The sequence below is a fragment of the Dasypus novemcinctus genome, chromosome 3 (assembly GCF_030445035.2).
Source record: "Dasypus novemcinctus isolate mDasNov1 chromosome 3, mDasNov1.1.hap2, whole genome shotgun sequence".
NCBI lineage: Eukaryota > Metazoa > Chordata > Mammalia > Cingulata > Dasypodidae > Dasypus > Dasypus novemcinctus.
The window spans coordinates 142,760,310-142,784,027 of NC_080675.1; the positions used below are offsets into that span (position 1 = coordinate 142,760,310).

General features: G+C 35.1%; 1 protein-coding gene across 1 annotated transcript in view; it reads left to right on the forward strand.

The window, feature by feature from the left end:
- Positions 1-23,049, forward strand: part of PIAS1 (protein inhibitor of activated STAT 1) — a 125,793-nt gene extending 102,744 nt beyond the window's left edge. The window contains exons 8-14 of the mRNA XM_004451057.5: positions 532-605; positions 9,237-9,397; positions 10,923-11,053; positions 11,762-11,942; positions 15,547-15,689; positions 18,341-18,378; positions 19,061-23,049. Of these exons, the coding sequence (XP_004451114.1) occupies positions 532-605; positions 9,237-9,397; positions 10,923-11,053; positions 11,762-11,942; positions 15,547-15,689; positions 18,341-18,378; positions 19,061-19,354 (1,022 nt within the window). The 3' untranslated portion in view covers positions 19,355-23,049. The remainder of the gene's footprint in view (positions 1-531; positions 606-9,236; positions 9,398-10,922; positions 11,054-11,761; positions 11,943-15,546; positions 15,690-18,340; positions 18,379-19,060) is intronic.
- The last annotated feature ends 669 nt before the right edge of the window (positions 23,050-23,718 follow it).

Sequence of the window (23,718 nt, forward strand, 5' to 3'; positions counted from 1 at the left end):
AATTTGCAAATGTTAATACTTTTTTTTTCCTTAGGAAGCACTGGGCTTGAACCCAGGACCTTATATGGGAAGCAGGCACTCAACCACTGAGCTACATCTGTTTCCCCATAAATGTTATTTTTATAGTTGCTGTTTATTAATTTTCTTTAAAATAGAAGAGCCAAAATAGTATTAGCCATAGTTTAAAATAAAAAAGTAAAAGCTGAATATGTCAACTTGCTATAGAAATTTCCGTGCTATCACATGCATTTCTTTTTTGTTCCACTGGTGAGAAATAGGAAACTCACAGGAAATGTAGTCAGTCTATAGATAACCAATTGTTTTCCTTCCTTTCCTTAGTGTAGAAATTATAGGCCATATAATTGTTTATATTTTTCCATTCATTTGATTGAAAAATAATTGAGCAGATTATTTTTATTCCTTTATTAATGGTTCCTCATTTGAATTTCCCCTTTTTTATGTTGCATTAGTAAAGTGTCTTTAATAAACTTACTCTATTTGTTTGTTTCTTTTTTCTTCAATGACTATCAGTTAAAGAGAAATTGACCGCAGATCCAGACAGTGAAATAGCTACGACCAGCCTAAGGGTTTCTCTACTGTGTCCGGTAAGTATTAACTAATACTTGCTTTGCAGAAAGAATAACGTACATTTCCTTTATTTTTTTCAAGTTATCGCCAATATTTGGGAAATTCTGTTTACTTTTAAAATATGCCCACCTTTGTTAACATTTGTGAAAATAGAGTTATTTAGGCATATGACTTAAAATCAAGAAAAGCCATAAAACTTTTCTTCATAAGAGATTTTAAATATTGCCTGTTTAATGACTATTTCTCAGGCTCAAGTACAAAGTCTGAAAATAAAGAATGTTTATTATCTCAGTGTATTTATAACAATTTCATCTTTTTAAATAGTATCCTTTTGAATAAAAATCTGATCGTGATGACCTATACCTTAAATTTAACCATTTTGCCAGCATTGACTGCACTATGAGACTCCACTAATTAAAAACTATTCCACTTGAATAACTGGATTTATTTTGCGTATAATAAAAATAACCTAGAAATCAGAAAATGAGGTCAAAATCAGTATGAAATAAATATAAGGACTTAAATCTTTCCAAATGTTTAAAGTTGTAGTGAAAAAGTCTCAAAAAAAAAAAAGTTTTATTAAGGTTTATTCTTAACTAGTTGGTGTTAGGACCATTCCCATCAAGAGTGATAGTTGACTATGGCTTTCATACTAAAATCAGGAAAAATTAATAGTGAATTACTCTGATGTTTGACTACCTTTTGTTCTAAAATTAATCATATTTAAATTGGTGGGAGAAGTATGTAGAAAGAATGAGAGGACACATCTGTTTCCTGATTTGACTGGGTTTTCAGGCCTGATATTGAAAGCTGTTATTTCAATATTAATTGAAATCCTACCCATTTAAGGTGTACCCATTGTAATTTTAATAAAATCCAAAGAATTAAACTAATAAAGAATTATTTTTATATGTATTTTAAAATTTATTTTTAAAAGATACATAGATCACACAAAAACAAAGAATTCTTAATAAAAGAGTTAAGTGTTATTAGTCCTACATATTAATCTTTTGTAATTTGTGAAACCTCAGACACAATATGAAAAAGTAGCTCTTAAATTAGTTTCTAATACTATACTTTACATTGTCCTTTAAATCTAAAGCTTTTCTGTTTTCTGTTTTTTTAATTACTGGGCTTATTCTTGTTCATTATAAAACTTTTTAACGTAACAGTAAAAAATATAATGAAGCTAATGAGAACCACCAAATTCTATTATTTCATGTATATCTTTCTAGTTTTCCCCATGTCTTTTTCTCTTTATAGTCGATTTTTTTATTATGTAAAATACTATATTATTAAAAATTCTCTAATTACTCAGATTAGTGTTTTAACAGTCTGTGTTGTAAGGGAAGCTGTTACTTTTTTTTTAGTTGAAATATATACACTCATACATAAACATAAACAAACAATAGTGTATAATAGTTGTGAACTTACAAAACAAACATATAACATCAAACAGACATATATAACATCTCACTCTACCACCAATAACTTGCATTGTTATTAAACCTTTTTAACTAATGATTAAACAGCGTTGTCAAAACATTACTACTAAACAAAGTATTTTTCCCCTAACCATTCCGATTATTATTATCTTTATATCATTTATATATGAACATACATAAACAATTAAGTGTATAGTGAAAGTTGTGAACTTACAAAGCAAACATGCATAACATCATCCAGGGGTCCATACATCAACCCTCCAGCAACACCTTGCATTGTCATGAGACGTTTGTTAGAAACTATGAAAGAACACTGTCAAAATCTTACTACTAATCATAGTCCTTATCTTACATTTGGTGTTTTCCCCCCCAACCCACCCTATTATTATTTTTTTAAATATATTTTTTATGGCAGAAGTTATAAACTTATGAAACAATCATGCACATGTGCAGAATTCCCAAATAACACCCCTTCATCAACATACCATAATGTGGTATGTCATTTGCTACAGATAAAATAATATCATTGGATTGTTATCATGTCCTCAGTGTACATTTGGCTCACATTTTCCATACTGCCTCAGTATCAACACAGTACATCTTTCGCATAGATGCAAGAATATTATATTATTACTACTAACCACAGTCCATAGATCACTCCAGCTGTATTTTTCCCATGCTTCTCCACATTCCGAACACCCTGCAGTAGTGACATATATTTGTTCCAGCTAACAAAGGACACTCTTGCATCTGTACCATCAACCACAATTCTCACCCACCTCTTGGTTTACCGTGCTATCCAGTTCCTAGATTATTCTCAAGCATTCTGTCAGTTGGCATTTACATACCTAGACTACCATTTTCAGTCAGATCCCCATTTATAAACTAGCTGTCACTCACTGTGTTACCATCCACTCTATACATTTCCACACTTTTACAGTAAAGCTAATTAAAACGTCTATTACATTAAACAGCAGTAGTCCACTCAGTCCTCCTCTTATCTCCTTTAAGAATCCACCACCTACCACCAGGTCTTGAAGATATTTTCCAATAATTTCTTCTAGAAGTTTTATGGTTCTTGCTTTTATTTTTAGTTTTTTGATCCATTTGGAGTTAATTTTTGGATAAGGTGTGAGATATGGGTCCTCTTTCCTTCTTTCAGCTATGGATGTCCAATTCTTTCAGCGCCATTTGTTGAATGGCTTGTTCTGCCCAAGCTGTGTGTTTGACAGGCTAGTCAAAAATCACTTGACCATACCAGTGAGGGTTTGTTTCTGAACCATCAGTTTGGTTCCACTGGTCTATTGTGTCTGTTTTAGGCCAGTACCATGCTGTTTTTACCACTGTAGGTAGGTATTATCATTTAAAGCCTGGAGATGAGGGTTCATTTTTCCTTTTTATCATGTTTCTGGCTTCAGGACTCCTTAACCTTCCAAATAAATATAATGATCGTGTTTTCTATTTCTTCTTCAATGCTGGTGGAATTTTTATCAGGATTGCATTAAGTCTGTATATCAATTTGAGTAGAATTGACATTTTAATGATATTTAGTCTTCCAATCCATGAGCATGGAATGTTCCTCTAGTTATTTAGTGCTTTTTTGATTAGTGCTTTTTTGATTTGTTTTAACAGTGAGTTGCAGTTTTCTGAATACAAGTGCTTTACATCATCGGTTAAGTTTATTCCTGACTATTTGAGTTTTATCTGTCATATTTTATTTTCACCACTCTTTTGGCACTTTTATTTACTTTTATTAATATAATCTTCATTTCTAGACTCTCTTCCAGGCCCTCTCTCCTGTCTTTTCTTTTCAGGCTCTAGCACACCATTTAGTATTTCTTGAACTCTTAGAAATTCTCTCGGTTTCTGTTTATCTATGAATATTCTAATTTCACCGTCATTTTTGAAAGACAGTCTTGCTGGACATAAGATTCTTGGCTGGAAGTTTTCTCTTGTCGCATCTTAAATATATCAGACCACTGTCTTCTTGCCTCCATGGTTTCTGGTTATTGGATATCCTTTATATGTTATGCATTGCTTTTCTCTTGCTGCACTCAGAATTCTCTCTTTGTCTTTGGCCTTTGACATTCTGATGAGTATGTGTCTTGAAGCTGGTCTGTTTGGATTTTTTCGGATGGGAGTATGTTGTGCTTCTTGGACATGGATATCTATATCCTTCAGTAGGGTTGGGAAATTTTCTACCATTATTTCTTTAAATAATTCCTTCTGCCTCTTTTCCCTTCTCTTCCCCTTCTGGGTCACCCATGACACGTATGTTTGCATACCTTTTGCTGTCATTTAGTTCCCTGAGACCTTGTTCAGTTTTTCCAGTTGTTTTTCTTCATCTGTTCTTTTGTATGTTCACTCTCAGAGGCCATTTTTTTCAAGCTCACCAATCCTTTCTTCTGCCTCCTGAAATCTGCTATTATATGATTCTAATGTTTCTTTAATTTCATTGATTGCACCTTTCATCCCAAAAGGTCTGCTATTTTTCTATGTATGCTTTCAAATTCTTCTTTGTGCTCATCCAGTGTCTTCTTAAAATCCTTAATCTCTTTAGCCATCTCATTGAATTTATTAAGGAGATTTGTTTGAACATCTATAATTAGTTGTTTTGGAAGCTGTTATTCTTTAGCGATTAGAAAGAGTCCACAGACCAGGAAAGTGGAAAGTTGAAAGATGATTAAATATACACACACACACACACACACACACACACACACACACATTTATCCTACTCTTTTCCCCCAAAATCCTGATTTATCCCTGCAGTGCATAGATGGTTCTTGCCACTCCATTCCATTATAAAATACCAATTTAAGAGACTATGATAAATTTCGAAAAGCACATAATCTTCATTTTCCATTTAAATCACTTGAAGAAGTCTTATTTTTCAGCATTCTATTAAGTGTTTAGACATATATTTATAATATTTATGTGAAGCTTTTATTTATATAATTATACTGCTCCAATGTAAGTCTTGTTTTTATTAATAGAACTAGTTTTGAATTTTATTATTAGATACTATTCTCTATTAGAATATGTAAATCATATTTTGCTTCTTGTCCTGCTTAATCTAGTGGGCCAGCTTGCAATTTTCTTCCCATATCCCCCTGGTCTTCCTCTTTTAGTTCCAACAGTTTTAGTAGTTCATTTTAATATCTGCTTTCAAAATTCAGATTATAGAAGAAAACAGCTCCCTCTTTAACTCTGTGTGTGTGTACACAATTGTATAATCTATAATTTCACAGGTTCCTTTTTTGCTAAAGGCAGAATTCCTTTACGATATTCTGGAATAGTAGCAACAAATATTTTAGATCAGTTTTTTACTCAAAAATAAAAATCGGTAATGACAGCTCATCTTCTTACCAAATTTATAGAATAATAGAATATTTCCCTTTTGAAATATGTAAATATGATGTCTCACTGTGTATTTGAATTGTTCTTAGGATATTCAAAGCACAAAATAAATGAGTTTCTGTTGATTGTGTGCGATTTGGCTAAAGGCAATAAAAATCATTAGAAACGTTTTTTGCTCTTAGGTGGGAATTTTTTCATTCTGATTTATTAAAAATAGAGCTGATGGAAGCAGATGTGGCTCAAGTAATTGGGCTCCCGTCTACCATATGGGAGGTCCAGGGTTTGCTTCTTGGAGCCTCCCGGTACAGGTGAGTTTGCCTGTATGGCAAGCTGGCCCACATGGAGTGCTGGCCCACGCAGGAGTGCTGGCCTACATGCAGAGGTGGCAAAGCAACTGAAAGAGAGACAGAGGAGAGACAGTAAGAGACACAGCGGACCAGGAAGCTGAGGTGGCACAAAAGATCAAGCGCCTGTCTCCTACTCCAGAAAGTCCTAGGATTGGTTCCCAGTGCCGCCTAAAGAGAAGACAAGCAGACACAGAACAACACACAGCAAATGGACACAGAAAGCAGACAGCGGTCACACTTCCTCCCTTTTCACAAGGAAAAAAATACATCCTTTATTAACTTTTTAAAGATAATTTATTTATTTATTTCTCCCCTTCCCTCCGTTGTCTGCTCTCTGTGTCCATTCACTGTATGTTCTTATGTGTCTGCTTGTGTTCTCATTAGGCGGCTTTGGGAACTGATCCTGGGATCTTCCGGAGTGGGAGAGGGGTGATCATTCTCTTGTGCCACCTCACCTCCCTGGTCTGCTGCATGTCTTATTATCTCTCCTCTGTGTCTCTTTTTGTTGCATCATCTTGCCAGGCCAGCTCTTCACTCAGGCCAGCTTGCCTTCACCAGGAGGCCCTGGGCATCGAACCCTGGACCTCCTCTATGGTAGACGGGAGCCCAATTGCTTGAGCCACATCTGCTTCCCTTTATTAACTTTTTAAGGTTCTTTTTGATATAAGCTGTTTTAAATTGATCTAGGTGTTTCCTCTTCTCTTGCACCATTATCAGTCAGTAATATGGCTTAAATGCACTCTTAGAGTAAGGTTAGTGGCATTAGAAAACCCATTTGGGAGATGTTTTCAAAGTATGTATCTGCAAATGATGCAGATATCTAGTACATCCTATAAAGGGAGAATGGGGAACTTGTAATCACAAGATGAAGATTTTCAAAGCTCAGTTTCTTCTGATACCAATTTAGAGAAAAAGCTTTATCCATTTGTCAGATAAGTATTTGGAATTTAGCTTTTTTTTAAAAAAAAAAATCCATAATCTGAGGAGGCCTATCACATAATTGTGATTCTTTGAAAGTAAGCATTTGTGTTACATCGAATACAGTACATTTGAAAATAACTTGTTTGCTTTAGTGTTCCATTTGTAAATGTCCTTTCTGCACCGTTCACATGTCAATGTTCTTTTAAAATTCTGTAGTCAGTGTGGCTGATCGTAAGGTCTTGAGAGTTACTCTCTCACTAAAAAGCTATTTACTGACAGCTAACTGGGGATTATGGAGATAAAAGTTATATGAGAGGAAGGCATTTGAAATACTGCTTTTCAGAGTATAAGTTCTACGGCCTAGGGCTTGGATTTTGAGACTATATTATCTCCCTGTCTATTGTCCTCATAAACCATCACAAATAGCCTACTAGTTCTGCAGTACATGAACCTTGTGTACTATTACCATATTTGGCTAGGATTTTTAGCCTAGCTTTTCTCTATTTAATATTAGGGCAATAGCAAAAATACCTACTCAGTCGGAATTTGTATTTTGCAGGTAATTTAAGGTCTGACTTAAGATATAAAAACTTAGCACCATCAACCAGATTATTTGGAAAATGTTTCTGGACTAATGTACTATATTCTGGCTATAGTAAATAGGTAATTTTTTCCCCTTACAATACCGGTTTGTTCTTTTTAGCTTTTTCATCAGGCACTCATGTAAATCAAATCATAAAAATTGCATAGTGGTGTAGTAAAGGAATAATGAGACTGTTTAGTTCTTTGTGAACATAGAAGAGAAGAATGACTGAGGCTAGGGTTTAGGTGGGTTTTCTGTTAGGTTACAAAGAGATTTAAAGCAGTATATTTTGATTAATAATAGCATTTATTATAAACATTTATATAATTTAATGATATAGATGCTATCTTTATTCCTAATTTAGAAAACTGAGACTCAGAGAAACTAAATAGCATTCGAGATTTAATAAGTAGTAGGACCAGGATTCAAACCTAGGTAGTCTACTTCCAGAACTCACCCTCAGGACTCCCTCATGAAGTGCTGCATACAGCCTGCACACCTTCTGTAAATGGTACCTCCTAGAACTGCTCAGTGTACACAACCAAAGTCTTATTGGTACATTAGACTGTCTCCTTGCTGGATAGCATGTACCTTTCTCAGTGCTGGCAATAAGGAGATGAGTCTGACATATTTCTAGGAAGAGGAGACATACCCAAATAAATAGTATAATGAAATGTTACTGAGTGCATTGGCAGAGTTGGGAGCACAGAGAAAGGAACTGTCAGTTTCTTTTTAGAGCACATTTTGAGTTACTTTTGTGTTCTTCATCACTACATCCAGCCAAAGGAAGGAGGAAATTGTGTTACTTGAGAGAGAGAAAGAGAGACCCAGAAAGGTTAAGTGTCTTTCCTAGAGTCACAGTAAATCATTAATACCAGACAATAATTTCAGCCCCAAATGAAAATTTCCTGGGCAGACTAGGAAACTGCACATTTCCCTGAAATTCTTCTAGGACAAGAATTTTTTCCTCTTTTCCCTCCTTTAACTCATGTTCTTTTCAAGCCTTTATGTTTTTCAAGCTGGCAAATATGTGGAAAATCTTTTCCTAGTGTTTAGTAAATAATTTTGACTATTCAGAGAAGCTAACTTCTAAACTATATTTCCAGTGTGGACTGTGAGGACCCCAGTGGTAATCCAGCTACAGTGTACAGGTGTCCTGTAGGGAAGGGGGTCGTGATATGTCAGCTTCTTATGCAGGCTCTGGGCAGCTTCTCTGCCACAGTGGGCCAAAGCTAGCCTCTCAGGGACCAGATGAAAGAGGGTTCATTGTTCATGGGATAGACTCTGTAGCTCAAACAACATTTATGGGGCAAGAAGGGAAAGTCCTGTAGCATGCTGGAGATGCTACAGGCCCGGGTATATTTGCTAAATTAAATTTCCTGTGATGGTGCCCAGTTTGGGAAGAAATGCTGAGTGCACATAACTGACTTCCTTCTCAGAGCTACTCTTTGGTGATCATGCCAAACATTGTGGGGTATGCTTGCTAATGATTCAGTTTTGTTCTGTAAACAACTCTCATTCAAAGATCAGGCTTTATAGTAAATGTCCTTATGTCTCTGTATCCTGCAGTATTTAATAAGACATTCTTTTTTTCCTTTCCTTAATCCCTAGTTAACTAGATCTTCACCTTTTTGGATCAGTGACTGCTCTAAGAATTGGGTGAAAGCACTCTGCAGAAAAATGCACACTCTTATAAGATTTTGCATATAATTTCAAGGGTTCATGGACCTCCTCCCTTTCCTTCCCCAATCAGTCTGTGAGCTGTGTGGATTGGGGTAAATAAGCCCCATCTATATCAGTGTAGACTCTCCAGAGTCACTGTGTTTAATACTGTATTTTTTAACCTGATATGTTTCATAGAAAATATGTCATGAAATAAACACAATATACTGTAAATCAGAACACATACACATTATATTTCAGGAAATTTTGATCAAAGCTTGAATTTTGATTAACGATTGTCTGATATTCACTTTTTTCCTCTTTTTAAAGCTTGGTAAAATGCGGCTGACAATTCCATGTCGGGCCCTTACGTGCTCTCATCTTCAGTGTTTTGATGCAACTCTTTATATTCAGATGAATGAGAAAAAACCAACCTGGGTTTGCCCTGTCTGTGATAAGAAGGCTCCATATGAACACCTTATTATTGATGGGTATGTCACTTTTTTTGAGAGAAGTTGTGAGTTTACAGAACAATCATGTATAAAATAGAAGATTCCCATAATCACTCTACCACCAACACCTTGCATTGTTGTTAACATGTCACTTTTTAAAGTAAAGTTTTTCCTTGTACCTTAAAATGACTGTTTCTGGAGATCAGATCAGTTTTAACACTCCTGTGTTTTTGCTGTCCTACCAGAAATTTTGGAATGCTCTTCTAAATTTCCCCCCACTCTTTAGCTTCCTTTCTCCCTCCCTTTTCTGTTACTGAACAAAGATAACAAGTTGTGAAAAGGAGGATCTATTTAAAAATATTTCCTGTACTCCCCAGCAAATCTCTCAAGGCATCCTACCTATAGTGTTTGAGAAAATGCGGGAGCCTGAAGGTGTAACATAACAAACAATGTATTTGGCAATGTCAGTATAACCCAGAACTTGAATGATGCCAGATCAGTTGTGTGGGGAAAAAGCAACATATAACCTAAATGTTTAATGTTTAAATTTTCAGAGTTACAATGATCCCTAAATCTGAACTAAATAGTAATATTTTACCAACTCTACATGTTATATAGTTTTAGATTTTTCCCCTCTAGTGGGGATTTTTTTTCCTGTTATGTATATATAGACTTGAAAAACTGGAAAGCATAGATAAAGAAAAAGCTTTTTTGATCTGTAATTTTCTGATTTTTACTCCTCTTCCCCCATGGCTCCCTCATCTGTTTGTTAATTGTTTTTGCTCATTGTCTGCTTATTCTGTTTTTTCTTTAAGAGGCACAGAGAACTGAACCCAGGACCTCCCATGTGGGAGGTAGGCACTCAACTGCTTGAGCCACATCTGCTCCCTGGTTTTTGCTTTTACATAATTGTGATTGTACACTATTTTTTAAAATACATTTTATTATATTTAATTATCTTTTTCTTTCATTTAACATTATAACCTAAGAATTTGTTAATTTTACATATTCTTTATAAATATCATTTTTTACTCTCAGCAAAATATTTTTATAAAGGAGACATAACATTCGATTGACATTTTTATATGATTGCTTTAGTTTACAAAATAAAACATGATAATTGTAGGCAATTTAAAAGATGCAAAAAAAAGTGTGAAGAAGAAAAATAAATAGCCATAATCTTGCCACCCAGAGATAACTACTATTTATATGCCTATTCACACAAACAATTTTATAGTTAAAACATAGATTTTTCTTGACCTTTTCCTGCTTTCTGTGAACATTTCCCTCCTGTTATTAAAAACCTTCAAAAACCTCATTTTCATAGCTATGTTATATGTCTTTGCATAAATGTACCATAATTTAAGTATTTTCATATTTAGTATTATTAGAGTTTGAGAAAAAATTATAACTCATCTGTTCTGCTTTCTTGTTCCTTCTTTTTACTTTACCAAATATGGAAAGCCTGAATGTTTTCATATTTTGATGAATATTTTTAACAGTAATGATTCAAGTTTATTTTTATTTAAAATGCGATATTCAAGGGACAAATTGTTTTTTATAGCTTGTTTATGGAAATCCTAAAGTATTGTACAGATTGTGATGAAATACAGTTTAAGGAAGATGGCTCTTGGGCACCTATGAGATCAAAAAAGGAAGTCCAGGAAGTTTCTGCATCTTACAATGGAGTTGATGGTAAGTGCTTGTTTTCCAAAAGGGTGCACAGTCTCCCTGCTGTTGGGTTTTCAATATTGAAATGTATAAATTTAAAAAAAAAACACCTAGTAGTTTATGGATAGCTCAATAACTCTTATTAAATTATTGATTAAATGTTCACATGTAGAAAAACTTTTAAATTCACTTTTTTGCCAGCATTTTAAGTTTTCTGATGTAAGATTTCAAAGTAACAATCTAATAAGTCGCTTGTAAAGTCATGCTTTTGAAAGAGTATTATTTTAAATTTTTAACAGATTTGGTACAGAATGTGAACATTTCCTTTTTCATTTACTTTATTTTATTTTTTTCCTGGATAGGGACTATGACTTTAAAAAAGAAAATGTTACTGTAGTATTTCTTAAGTATGTCAGGTGCTTCCCAGATAAACATGTCATGTATAGTGTCTACTCTCAAACTCCTTTTATTCTGAAGTGGACATAAACCATTTTGATTGTTTTGATTGTTTACCCTAATTCAGAATTGCCTTTCAAAAAAATTCCTTAACATCTAATAACAAATAGTAGTTTTAAGCTTAGGGGAACAGAGCCACTTCTGGATTTCCACTCTCTGGCTCCAGCACTATTGTGAGTCTAAACTATAACTGATGAATTAATTCAGTGGCACACTGAGAAAGGAAGAGAAGGTCATAGGTCTTCTTTGTCTTGTGTTTTAATCACTCCCATGCAGGATGCTTGAGCTCCACATTGGAGCATCAGGTGGCATCTCACCACCAGTCTTCAAATAAAAACAAGAAAGTTGAGGTGATTGACCTAACCATAGACAGCTCATCTGATGAAGAGGATGAAGAGCCATCTGCCAAGAGGACCTGTCCTTCCCTATCTCCCACATCACCGCTAAATAATAAAGGGTAAGTAATGAAACAAAATAATAATATTAATAAAATAATTATTCATGATTGTAAAGCTTCATTTAACTATTAAAGTGTAGGTGGCATTTTCTCCCCAGGTGCATGATATTCTTGAAAGTTTGAAAGTTTGGGGTAAAGCTTTAAAAGGGGTCACTTGGGTGCAGTATTCATCATACCAAATGATGGCTATTTTTATATCTAGTACAGTGGTTTTCAAACATTGGTGTACATAACCCACCCCCTACTCCCTAATGTTTATTACAGGAGTAGAACTGGGAAAACTCCTGATGCTGCTCAGAGAGTTTGGAACATTTACTCAAACTGGAAAAGGTATTCTGTAAAAGTAATCCTAAATTGAGTTTTTCAAGTAGAAAGCAGAGAAAGACCAGATGAATCCTTTCAACCTGCCTCAGGATGTGTGTGAATGAAAGAATCAAAGATGTCTTAGGTTGACACATTACTTATTTTTGCTGCAAACTTGGTTTCCCCTATTTTCCATTCAGTTTCTTATCAGTGATCACCTGGGTTATGCTTCTGTTCAATTCATGTAACACTTGTACCTACTTTATGTAAAACACTACATGCTGATAATAAAACGAGTAAGGGAGTGTAAGACCTTTTAAGGGATGGTGAAACAAGGATAAAACTTCGGCTCTACTCTAAAGCAGCCTGTTAGTCCCATGAGACACATCAAAGATTCTCAGCAAAAGACTTCATGTTTGGAAGTGGATGTGGCTCAACCAGTTGGGCACCTGCCTACCACACGGGAGGACCCAGGTTTGGGTCCTAGTTCATCCTAAAGAAGATGAGCTAGACGCCGCATCTCCACAACAAGTAGATGCCACAAACTAGTAGACGCTGCGGCCTGCAGGAGTGGCTGTGGCTCAGGCCGTTGGGCACTTGCCTCCCATGCGGGAGTTCCTGGTGCCTCCTAGAGAAGGCAAGCAAACAATGAGCAGACAGACAAGAGAACCATCTGGGGGAGGGAGAATAGTAAATAAATGAATCTGGGGAAAAAAAGACTTCATGTTGTGCGGTGACACAATTTTAGCCCATCACACTAAAGGTAAATCTAGAAATAGATGTGCCTCCATCGCCTGTTGTAACTGAATAGGAGCTATGTAAAAAATCTTCTAAGAATAGTGCATCAAGAAAAAAATATAAGGGAGAGAAGGAAAGTCTGTAGATGACATAGTTCAAGGGGGAAGATTGATACCAGACCGAGAGCAGGCATTTCCTTTTTGATAAGGTTAAAAGATCTTACATTTGAATATGTTTGTAGTGACTGAAAAGATAAAATTGCAACAGTAAAACAGCAGAATCGTGATAAATGTAGTTTCTCACTTGTTAGAGGATGTTGACTATTTTAGACCTCATAATATGATCAAACGTATTACAAAGGTTGATATTTTCATTCCAGAATAACTCCTCTCAGCTTGCTGTGGAGATTAAAAGTTTTATCATTATTCTAAACAAAATGAATATTTAAACACAAATTCTTCTTTAAATCCTGCTCTGGGAACATTACCTCTGGTGATAGCCTACCTTCCTGGATAATAACCAACAAGCCTGACCTTCTTATTAAACCAACTTATTTTATAAATCTGAGTAGGAGGGGGGGAAAGGCAGATTTTCTGAAGTGAGTATGGTTTGAACAGTATCTTTAATTTTATTCCAAGGTATTCAAACCATAGTACGACCAGCTATATTGTGATCTCATTTTTTAAAATGCTTTAATTGCGTCATTAACAGAGGTTTCGTACCTCTCTCTATATGATTTATGAGTTCGTTGTGTCATTTATATATGTTCTCTTTAGACTATTAATAGTCATATATGGATATATGTAAACTGTGCAGGAGTTTTGCTGTCTGACTATATATTTTTTCTTTAAAGGAAACTTTTGAGTGTTAAGAAAGCTAATATTTCTTCTTTGGTTATTTGTTTTATTATTTCTTCCAAAATAGCTGTGCATTTGTTATGTCTGGGAAATTATGTTAGCTGCATTGACTACTTCCTGACTTCCTAGTAACTAATTGAACCCAGATACAGTGTTTGCAAATGCCACATCTTTCTTTTTCTACTTTTTGGTAAAAAACAGGAAACCTGAAAGTTTGTGACATTTTTAGAAGTAGGTAACACCACATTCAATGCTAGTGGTCATTTTGTAACAATGATTGGTCAGTAAGCAGAAACGTAAACCCAGGATATTGTTTTTGTTACTGTGCCGTGGTAAGGTGGAAATGCATTTCAGAACATGATTGCAAATTTTAAAAAAGGGGGCTATTCAGAAATTAGAAGTAGGCAAAGCATCACTAAATGTGTAAAACATTTTGGTCTTCAGCCACTGAATGTGCTTCTAGTTTAGTATTTCACCCAGAAACTTCCTGTACTATTTGGTATACTGAGATGTTCTAAAAGACTAGCATTTCAACTGCTTTCTTCTCTTTGTAATCCCTTAGGTCTTATCAGAGGAGACAGCTAATGGAAAGTGGTTCTTTTTTATAGATGTTAGAGGTTTAATTAAAGTTTCCATTGCATGAACATTTTTTATGATACCGATGAGTGTATGCTTCATATCCCATTCACATAAATGTGGTAGATGGCCATAACTAGAGCTCTATTCCTGGAAATCACACCTTGTCATTTTTTGAAATGCTGTATACTCTTGAAATTGCATTCCATACCACAAGTACTATAAATGAAATTTTATAAACAAAAGACAGGTTCTTTTTATTCTGACCACTCAGTTAAACATTTCATCCTATTCTTCTGAAGGTCCCTCTTTTCTTTTTTTCTTTTAAAATTATCACTTATTCATTTTGGAGTGTGTCTTCTGCTTGTCTTGCTGCCTCCATTCATTTAGTGGGCCTTTTATGCAGTCTGCTGATGACGATGGCAGTCATCAGAAAAAATACCCAATTTTTGTTCTGATGAAGTTTACCAGTCTGGTAGGCCAGCTGCAAACTCCTGCTGAGATTGCCACTTTCTCCCAATCTGTATGTGTTTTCTTTGTTAGGAATTATTTGTCCTCTTTACTAGCCAATGCTGGTTTCTAAAAAGGTTTTAGAATGTCTTCTGCTGTAGATAACCTTTCACTCATACCCCATTGAATTTGCTTAGCCAAACCTTCCCCTGCATTCTGAAAGCATGGATGGTGATGTTCCAAAGAGAGCAAGTGATTTGTGAATGCTTTTCCTTATAGCCTCTGCACAATGCTACAAAGTGTTTCTTTTATTTTTTGGAGGTACCAGGAATTGAACCCAGGACCTCATACATGGGAAGCAGGCGCTCAACCAGTGAGCGACATCTGCTCTCCAGTGAGCGACATCTGCTCTCCAGTGAGAATTGGTTTTTTGTTTGTTGGTTGGTTTTTAGGTGAATCCTGTGATCTCGCCAGGACTTCGTACATGCGAAGCAGGTGCTTAACCACTTGAACTACATCTGCTCCCCCAAATTATTAATTGTTATAATTTATAAATTGCTTTGCTTGCATTTTGTTTTTATTTCCAGCCCCAAACTGAAGCTCATTGTGAGATTCTTTATTTGTTTAACTTAAAAGTTCTACTGACTCATAAAAATTATACATACCTTTCCTCCTTATAGCATTTTAAGTCTTCCTCATCAAGCATCTCCAGTGTCCCGCACCCCAAGCCTCCCTGCAGTAGACACGAGCTACATTAACACATCCCTCATCCAAGACTACAGGCATCCTTTCCACATGACACCCATGCCTTACGATTTACAAGGTGAGTCACTGGCTCTTCTGCATTTCCACTTAGCATTATGAATGCCTTTGATTTATATCTTTTTCTTAATGAGTCTAAGGAAGAATTGAAAGATTGGGGGAACAGGGGCCTGAACCCAGAAAACTGAGAGATAAATATAGACCCAAGTCCCTGATTGTACCATCATCTATAGCCAGCATTTTACTACCAGTGGTAAAACTAGTGCAATGATCTTTAGGTTTTGTGAGCTTCAAAGTATTCTGCAAGTCATTTTGGATGACTTCAAATATAATGCTTTGAATTTTAAAATTTATGAACATCATATTTTCTATCTCCTGATTCCATTTATAATGTAGCAGGCATCATGGTTAACTATGTTATATCTTTTAGATAATGCTGAATTGATATATTTGAAAATTTGAATTTTTGCTCCAAAAACCTTATCCTTTTAAAAAATAGTTTGAACTGTCTGCACTCATTTGTGCAATATATTTTGAGTTCACAGTTATCATTTGCATCATCAAAAAGAATTATTAGTTCATATGTATCTTTGTAATTTAATAATTTGTATATTAGCCATATACTCGGTGAACAGCTTTTCTCTCTTTTTTTATTACAAAAAGCCATATGTGGTTATTGTAGAAAATACAATTGTAAAACATAAAGTGAACACTTCCTTTACCCCTCCCCCAATCCCACTTCCTGAAAGTTATAGCTACACTTAAACAGTTTGTTAGATATTGTCCAGACCTTTTTCCACATGTAAGAAAGATACATAGAGGTTTTTTGTTTTTTTTCTGTGACTTGCTTTATTCACTAATATATCAAGAACATTACATCTTCTTAATTAATGATCTATTTAAAAACAAGAGAAGTAATTTGAATATTGTTTGTTTAAATTGTTTGATCATCAGTTGGCTTGTTCTCAGTAAAGAATGTGTCATTATACAAAATCCTTTAGGTAAGAGTGAGCATGAGTTCCCTCTGAAAAGGATTTTGTATTTTAAGAAGATCTTGAGTTGGAGATAGGGACGAAGGAGTCACTTAACTAGGAAGGCTCTTTCTTAAGGCTTCACAATCCATTAACTAAAATAAGAATGAGAAATTTATGTAACAAGTGTGTAGATATTTTTGTCATAAGTTTCAATTGTTACTTTTTTGTTGGGCATTTATTTTAAAGGCTGTTAAGAATTCAGTGACTTTCAACCTTGTTTTAATGTTAGGTCCTGTCAGTCACTCCTTTTCTCACTATGTTCCGTACATAAACACACACAACCATTTTTGTTTTTACCAGTAAGATGCAGCAAACCTTCCTTCCTTACTAGCCTCTTTAGTTCCACCCAAGCATGACCACACCTATATCCCTCTGGGCCAGAAGCCTCATGGATCTTCCTTAACCAGATCCATTAGCAGGGTCTGCCGTCATAAACACTGGCTAGTCTCCTCAAGGTTCCTCCCTAAGCTTAGGCCCTGGGACCCTATAGAATAATCCAGGCCCACTGGTTGGACTTGAGGCCTGGAAAATTTGAGTGGGTTCTTAGTGATTGTTATGAGAACCCCATCTCAAAATTATCCAGTAGAGCTTTCTGCAATGAGGGAAATGCTCTAAATCTGTACTGGCCAGTATAGTAGCCACTAGCCATGTATGCCTGAAGAGTACTTCGAATATGGCTAGTGTAACTGAAGAACTGAATTTTTAATTTTACTTTATCTTTAATAAATTTTTAAATAGCCAGATGTGGTTAGCCGCTATTCTGTTGGACAGTGCAGCCCTTTATCTCACTCAGCCCATTGTGAAATCATTAAGAACCACCATGCTACACATTTTGCAGATCCTATGTTGTAATCTGTTCTGGTGTAGACAATCGATGGATCTCCACCCAACCTAACTTTCAGAGTATTTGTATTGACATTTTTAAAATCTGTGTCTACTTGTACTATTCCATTTAGATAACCTAATGAGAAATTTCATTCACCTTAGTTTACTTGGTATTCTTCCTCCCATACATATAGGATGACAATGGAAAAGAATGTGGCAGAAGGGGCCTGCTTTGTAGCAAATTCCTGGCTGTCAGGGATCTGGGCGTGTCGATAATACTACCATACCAACTCTCAGGCCTTCTTTCAGATCCCTTACCCCTTTGTGCCAATGGAATGTCTTTGAGTTAGAATCTGGTATAGATGGTAGCAAGTGAGCATTTTTGAGAAAGAGCAATTGAAAACAGAAATCAGTGCTACACCTTGTTTAAACTCTTTTAATTTCGAACTTTCTCCTCTGAAAAATGAGAGCAAAAAAAAATTACATACCTCATGAGGTGCTTGTGAGGAATAGAGGAGATTGAGAAGTTACTTAAAGAGTAGCCAGGGCAAGCATTTTTATGGAAAGTGTTGTGCCCATGGGGGGGTGGGGGGGATGAGTGTTAGATCTAAGCGCGTAAACAGCCTAAGTTCTGTTAATTAAAGTCATAGGGACGTGGAAATCATTGCTAATTGAATTTCAGCCTCAGTAATCTAGACATGGGAGAGAGCATAAAACTTATTTACTCAACTCTTTATGTTAATTCTAAATGATACAGCGTTTAGGATAGATATTTATTTTTGAAATATTGAGGCATTTGGAGGGATTTTTTTTTCTTTTTCCCAAAACTAAAACAATTTTATTTCCCCTACAGGATTAGATTTCTTTCCTTTCTTATCAGGAGACAATCAGGTATGCTATATAAAAATATTACTATTATTGTAATTGTTCAAGTATATAATTTGTAGCCAAGAGAAAGAAAATAAGTTCCATAGATTTTTCAGAGTGGTCATACCCATTATATTGTTAAAGTTTTAAAATTTAAATAAAGATCCCTATGTTTCAGCTATGCCAAATAAGAACATTGTCTATTTGTTGCTTTCTAATACTGCTTTGTAAAGAAACAGTGGAATGGGAAGCAGATGTGGCTTAGTGGCTGATTGCCTGCTTCCCATGTACCTGGTCCTGGGTTCAATCCCCAGTACCTCCTAAAAAAAGTGGGCAGTGAATCATAGTAACTGTTCAATATCTTGCCAAATATTTCCTTAAGAGAAAGAGAGTCAATTGTTTTCTTTCCTGCTGCTTCTGAGTATATGCCTTTTTGGAAATAGAACTTTGAGAATTGTTTGCAATACAAATTAAAACAAAGACCAACAAAATTTTTTTTGTCTAGTTTCAAATATATAAAAGTTTCAGTGTCAAAAAATCATTACATGAGGCCATTTTGCAAAATGTCTTATATCTCAGAAACACCAGATACTCAGAATATATTACATTTAGAATGTATTCAGAATAGAATCAGACTTTATTCTGCCAAGAAGAAAATATATTAAGTGTAATTAACATTTTTTAAACCTTCCATTTCCCCCTCTAGCATTACAACACCTCCCTCCTGGCCGCTGCCGCAGCAGCCGTTTCAGATGATCAAGACCTCTTACACTCGTCTCGGTTTTTTCCATATACCTCCTCGCAGATGTTTCTTGATCAGTTAAGTGCAGGAGGCAGTACTTCTCTGCCAGCCACCAATGGGAGCAGTAGTGGCAGTAACAGCAGCCTTGTGTCCTCCAACAGCCTACGGGAGAGCCATAGCCACACCGTCACCAACAGGAGTAGCACAGACACAGCATCCATCTTTGGCATCATACCAGACATTATTTCATTGGACTGACACCCTTGCCCTCGCTGCTCCTAACCCCACCCCAGATTAAATGAACTTGGCAGAAAGAAGAGAACTTTGTGCTCTGTTTTACCTTATTCTGTTCAGAAAAGTACATAAGCGTGTGGTTTTTTTTTTTCCTTTTTTTAGGGAAAAAATTAAAAGAAATGTACAGAGAACAAAACTATATTTTCAGTTTTACTTTTGTATATAAATGGACTGCCTGTCTGGTAAAACACTTGTTTAAAAAAGAAAAAAAAAAGAAAAAAAAAGAAAGAAAAAAAAAAGAAGCACCCACCTTCAGTTCATTTTCTGGATTCTGAAGATTTTTTTCATCATTTGTCCAATGGTTTTGGTTTTGTTTTACTTCAGAAAAATGGCATTACTTTATTTGCAAAAACAGAAAAGTAATTGCATGTATGGACTTTTAAATTGTGGGCTTTTCTTTGTTGTGGGGAGGGGGTTGGGGGAAAATAGGTTTAATTTCCATTTTCTAAAAATGACAGAGTTGCGTTCTGTTTGTGTGAGTGTGTGCATATTTTATCCTGCCTTAAGTTAAAAATCTCATCTGTCCCAGTGCATTCCCTATATATTTTCAGGACATAGCTTGGTGTGTGTTCAGTGTGTGTGCCTGTGTGTATTTTCCTGTCATTGCTGTTCCTTCACCTCCCAACTTTGCATTCAGTTGATACATCAGTTGCCTGCTTCTTTCAAAGAGCTTTGAAGGTCTTGAACTCACATGTAACACATGTAAGCATCTTTATTGACTATCCCAATTGCATGTTCTCCATCACATATCCTCCTTATTTGTTACGTACCCCCTGAGAATATATTTTAGAGATATTGGAGTGAAGCTGTCAGGATAAGGAATAGGCTTGGCAGACCTGTGAATAATACACTTTGGTTTTTCATTTTAAATTTGGATTGCTAGTATTGTGTGTTAAAACCAAGTCTGTAAACACCTGCTTTTTTGGCCACAGGGTGATAAGATCTTCATACCAAAATAGGAAGTAAAAATAGTTTAGAAGGCCCTGTTGCATGTCTTGTGCAGCTGACAGAGGTAAGGTTGTGGTCACCTCAAAAAAAAACAAACAAACAAAAGATAGACATTTATCCTAAAAGTAAATTCTGTTTGGAAAATACAGTGCACAGTGCATTCCCATATATCACTCTGTAGACATCTACTCTTTGATAAACTATTGAAATTTAAAATGGATTTTAATCCTTAGTTTTACTCTCGGTTCTGAGTGTACTTATTTTCTTAGGCTATCTACCTTGTTTATTTTGTTTTTCTTCACCCTTTAAAGACAAACATAACATAGGGGAGTTAGGTGTTTTTTTTTAATTCATAGATTAGTCTGATCTATTCTTACTAATAACGGAACATGTAAATATGTTGAAAGCTGTATTACAGGAGACGAGTGAGGGTTGGAGGGAAGGAAAAGTGGTTCTACTTGTGTCCCAAAATCTTCATTGGAGAAGGTGTTACATTCTCAGGTATGGGAAATATTTTTATAGCCAATTGAGAGTACAGTGTAACAGAAAAGATAAAGAAGGGGCATAATGATTGCCAGTTTTCCAGACTGGACTTTTATATCACAACTGTTAATGTCAGTGAGTCATTCTCAGAGTTGATGAAGGACCACATTTTCTGTATAAACTTACCTTTTTAAATCTATTTTAATCCAGGTAGAATTCAAAATGGCTGTATCTTCAGTTGTATGGTAAATTTAATGGTTCACATGACTGTGTGGCATCTAAAAATAATGTCTGTTTTTACAGCATCTCTCTGCCACTAAATTGTTGACTTGAATTTTGGAAAAAGTTGGTGTTGATATGTATATGTGTGTGTGTATATATGTATTTATAGATAAGTGTGTGTGATTGATGAGTTATATAGTCTTCCCCTACGCATGTGTATACCACACATAAATGGCTGAGTATAGTCACTGAACAATTTGCAATTAAAAAAGAAATTGACAACAGATTCATTGTCAGACTAAATGAATCTGGTATTATGATGAATAAACACTTCAGAACACTCATTGCCATGTTAATTTAGGCTAATAGCTGACAGTATCATAATTTGTATCTAAATTCAGATTGGGGTAGAATTTACTAAATTGTGGGAGGTTGTTTCTTATTTCACATTGCAATAGGACACATTTCTATTAATTCACCTACCTAAGGTAAAAGGAATAGTTTTCTTTTTATCCTGTTTTTTTCCCCCTTTTTCTGTCGTTGTTGTTAGTGGTCTCAAAATTCTGATCAATAACATTGTATATGATACTGAATTACAAACTCTTTGAATGGTCCATTTGAAAATCCATCACTCTACTTTCTTCAGCCCAGTTTTGGAAGAGTTTGGTTAATTTTCTTCAGTGTCCTGCATTATACCACCCTATGGAAAGAATAGATAATAGGGAGAAATAAATGTACAGTGGCTTTTTGTCATGTCTACATATGTAAAATTAACCATTCGGTTATTATTTTGTTTTAGTCCATTCCACCCTGTGAGGAATTTGTTTTCTTCAGTTGTTGACTATTCAAAATGTTATATTAGTAGTAAGTAGTTAATCACTCTCTTGGTCTCATGGTTAATACCATGACTTTCCTGATCAGTAATAATTATTGGTAGAGTCATGCACTGCATCTTTATCTCCTGAGTTTAAAAAGTAAGAAGAAAGCTCATAGTCATTTCATCTCTTTTTTCCCTTAATCCATCCTCATCTCCCCACATGCTGTCTGTGGACAGATAGTGATCCTTAGAATCTTTAGGCAAGTTCCCAGCATTCACTTTGCCGGTTTTTCATAATAGGTGTGCATATGTTTGTATATGTGTTTCTGTACAGTACTCTGTGTATGTGTGTATGTATGCACACATCTTTGATAAAAATATTTGCTGTTTGACTAGCAGGGTTGAAGTGGCTTTTAATTACTTTGAGGGCATTATTGGACACATCTTTTTAAAACAATCTCTGAACTTTAACCATGCCACACTTGGTTGACTAATTTATTTTGAGCATTAAAGTGTTTCTCCTTCTCTTAATTTAGTCATTATCACAATTCTCTATTGTTACTGGCTTAGGAAAGACTCACCTAACCTTCTGAAAAATGTGATTTCTTGGCAGATTTTCCTTTGAGTCAGATGTCTGAAACAGAATGAAATTCTACCCAATTTTAAACTAATAACTGTTGAAACAACATTGTTTTTAAAATAGTTCAATTTTAAATACGTACAATACTTAAAGATCTTTGGGACTTTAAAGCATGTTTGAAGTGATTTTAGTAAGATTTTTACTTTATCAATATACGTTGAATTCTGTTTTTTTAATTTTAAAAACCATAGAACTTTAATTTCAAAAAAGAGGGAGGGTGAAGAGCTGGTGGTCCCAGAGTGTGCTGCTGTTAACTGTTTAATTAACAAAGGGGGAAATGTATATAAACAGATATAAAAGTTACCATAAATTCCATGAACTTAAATCTGTGATTCATTGCCTTAAAACTTTCTCTCTTAGAATTTCCATACCGCATGCCAAACCAGTAAAATGGCTTTTAAAAATGTATAGTAGACTAATGTCAGTTTGTATAAAAGTACCAAGTGAAAATATTTATTACTTGCATTGGAAAAAAAAAATGTTTACCTATTGAATGTTACCTGTTTATGTAGAGCTCTTTAGATGTAATAAAGAAAAGCCTTCAGTTAATTTGTCTTCTGTAAAATATACTGCTGGGTATACAAGACGACAACCCCTGTGAGAAAAGACAATTCTTTGTGCTTCCAAAGCACCTTTCATCTAGAGATTTCAAAGCATGACAAGTAACTAATTCTTTTGCAACATGCTTTGAGGTAAGTAATGAATATACTACATTTTTCCTTTTTATTGAAATATGGCTAGCTTTGTAATGAACGATAGGATCTGCTTAGTTTTAAATCTTTTTAATATCTACCATTTGAGTGGTAAGAGCACCGAGGACTTTTTTTGTAAACAACACAAGGCACTAGGTAAACCTGAAATTTCAAGAATCAGTGTGAAACCAGGACCGGAGCAGTGGGTAGTGTAACAGACTTTTCTAGTAGAGGTTTAAACCAGAACACTTTACAAGATCTTAAGGTCCTAGCCACTGAGCACCCTTAATTAGGAATGTACAGCCTCCATCAGCAAAGAGGAGCCCAGGTTCTAATGACCACTCCACACAAGCTGTGTGTTTTGGGTGAGCTATACTTCAAATCCCTGTTTGGCAAATTATATTAATAAAACCTGCTTTAAAACCATACTGGGACCATTAAATGATAAAGATAGATATATTTTTAAAGGCTTTGAGGAAAAGGATCCTCCGATTATTGTTATAGCTCAGAACTTCCTTTTCCTCTT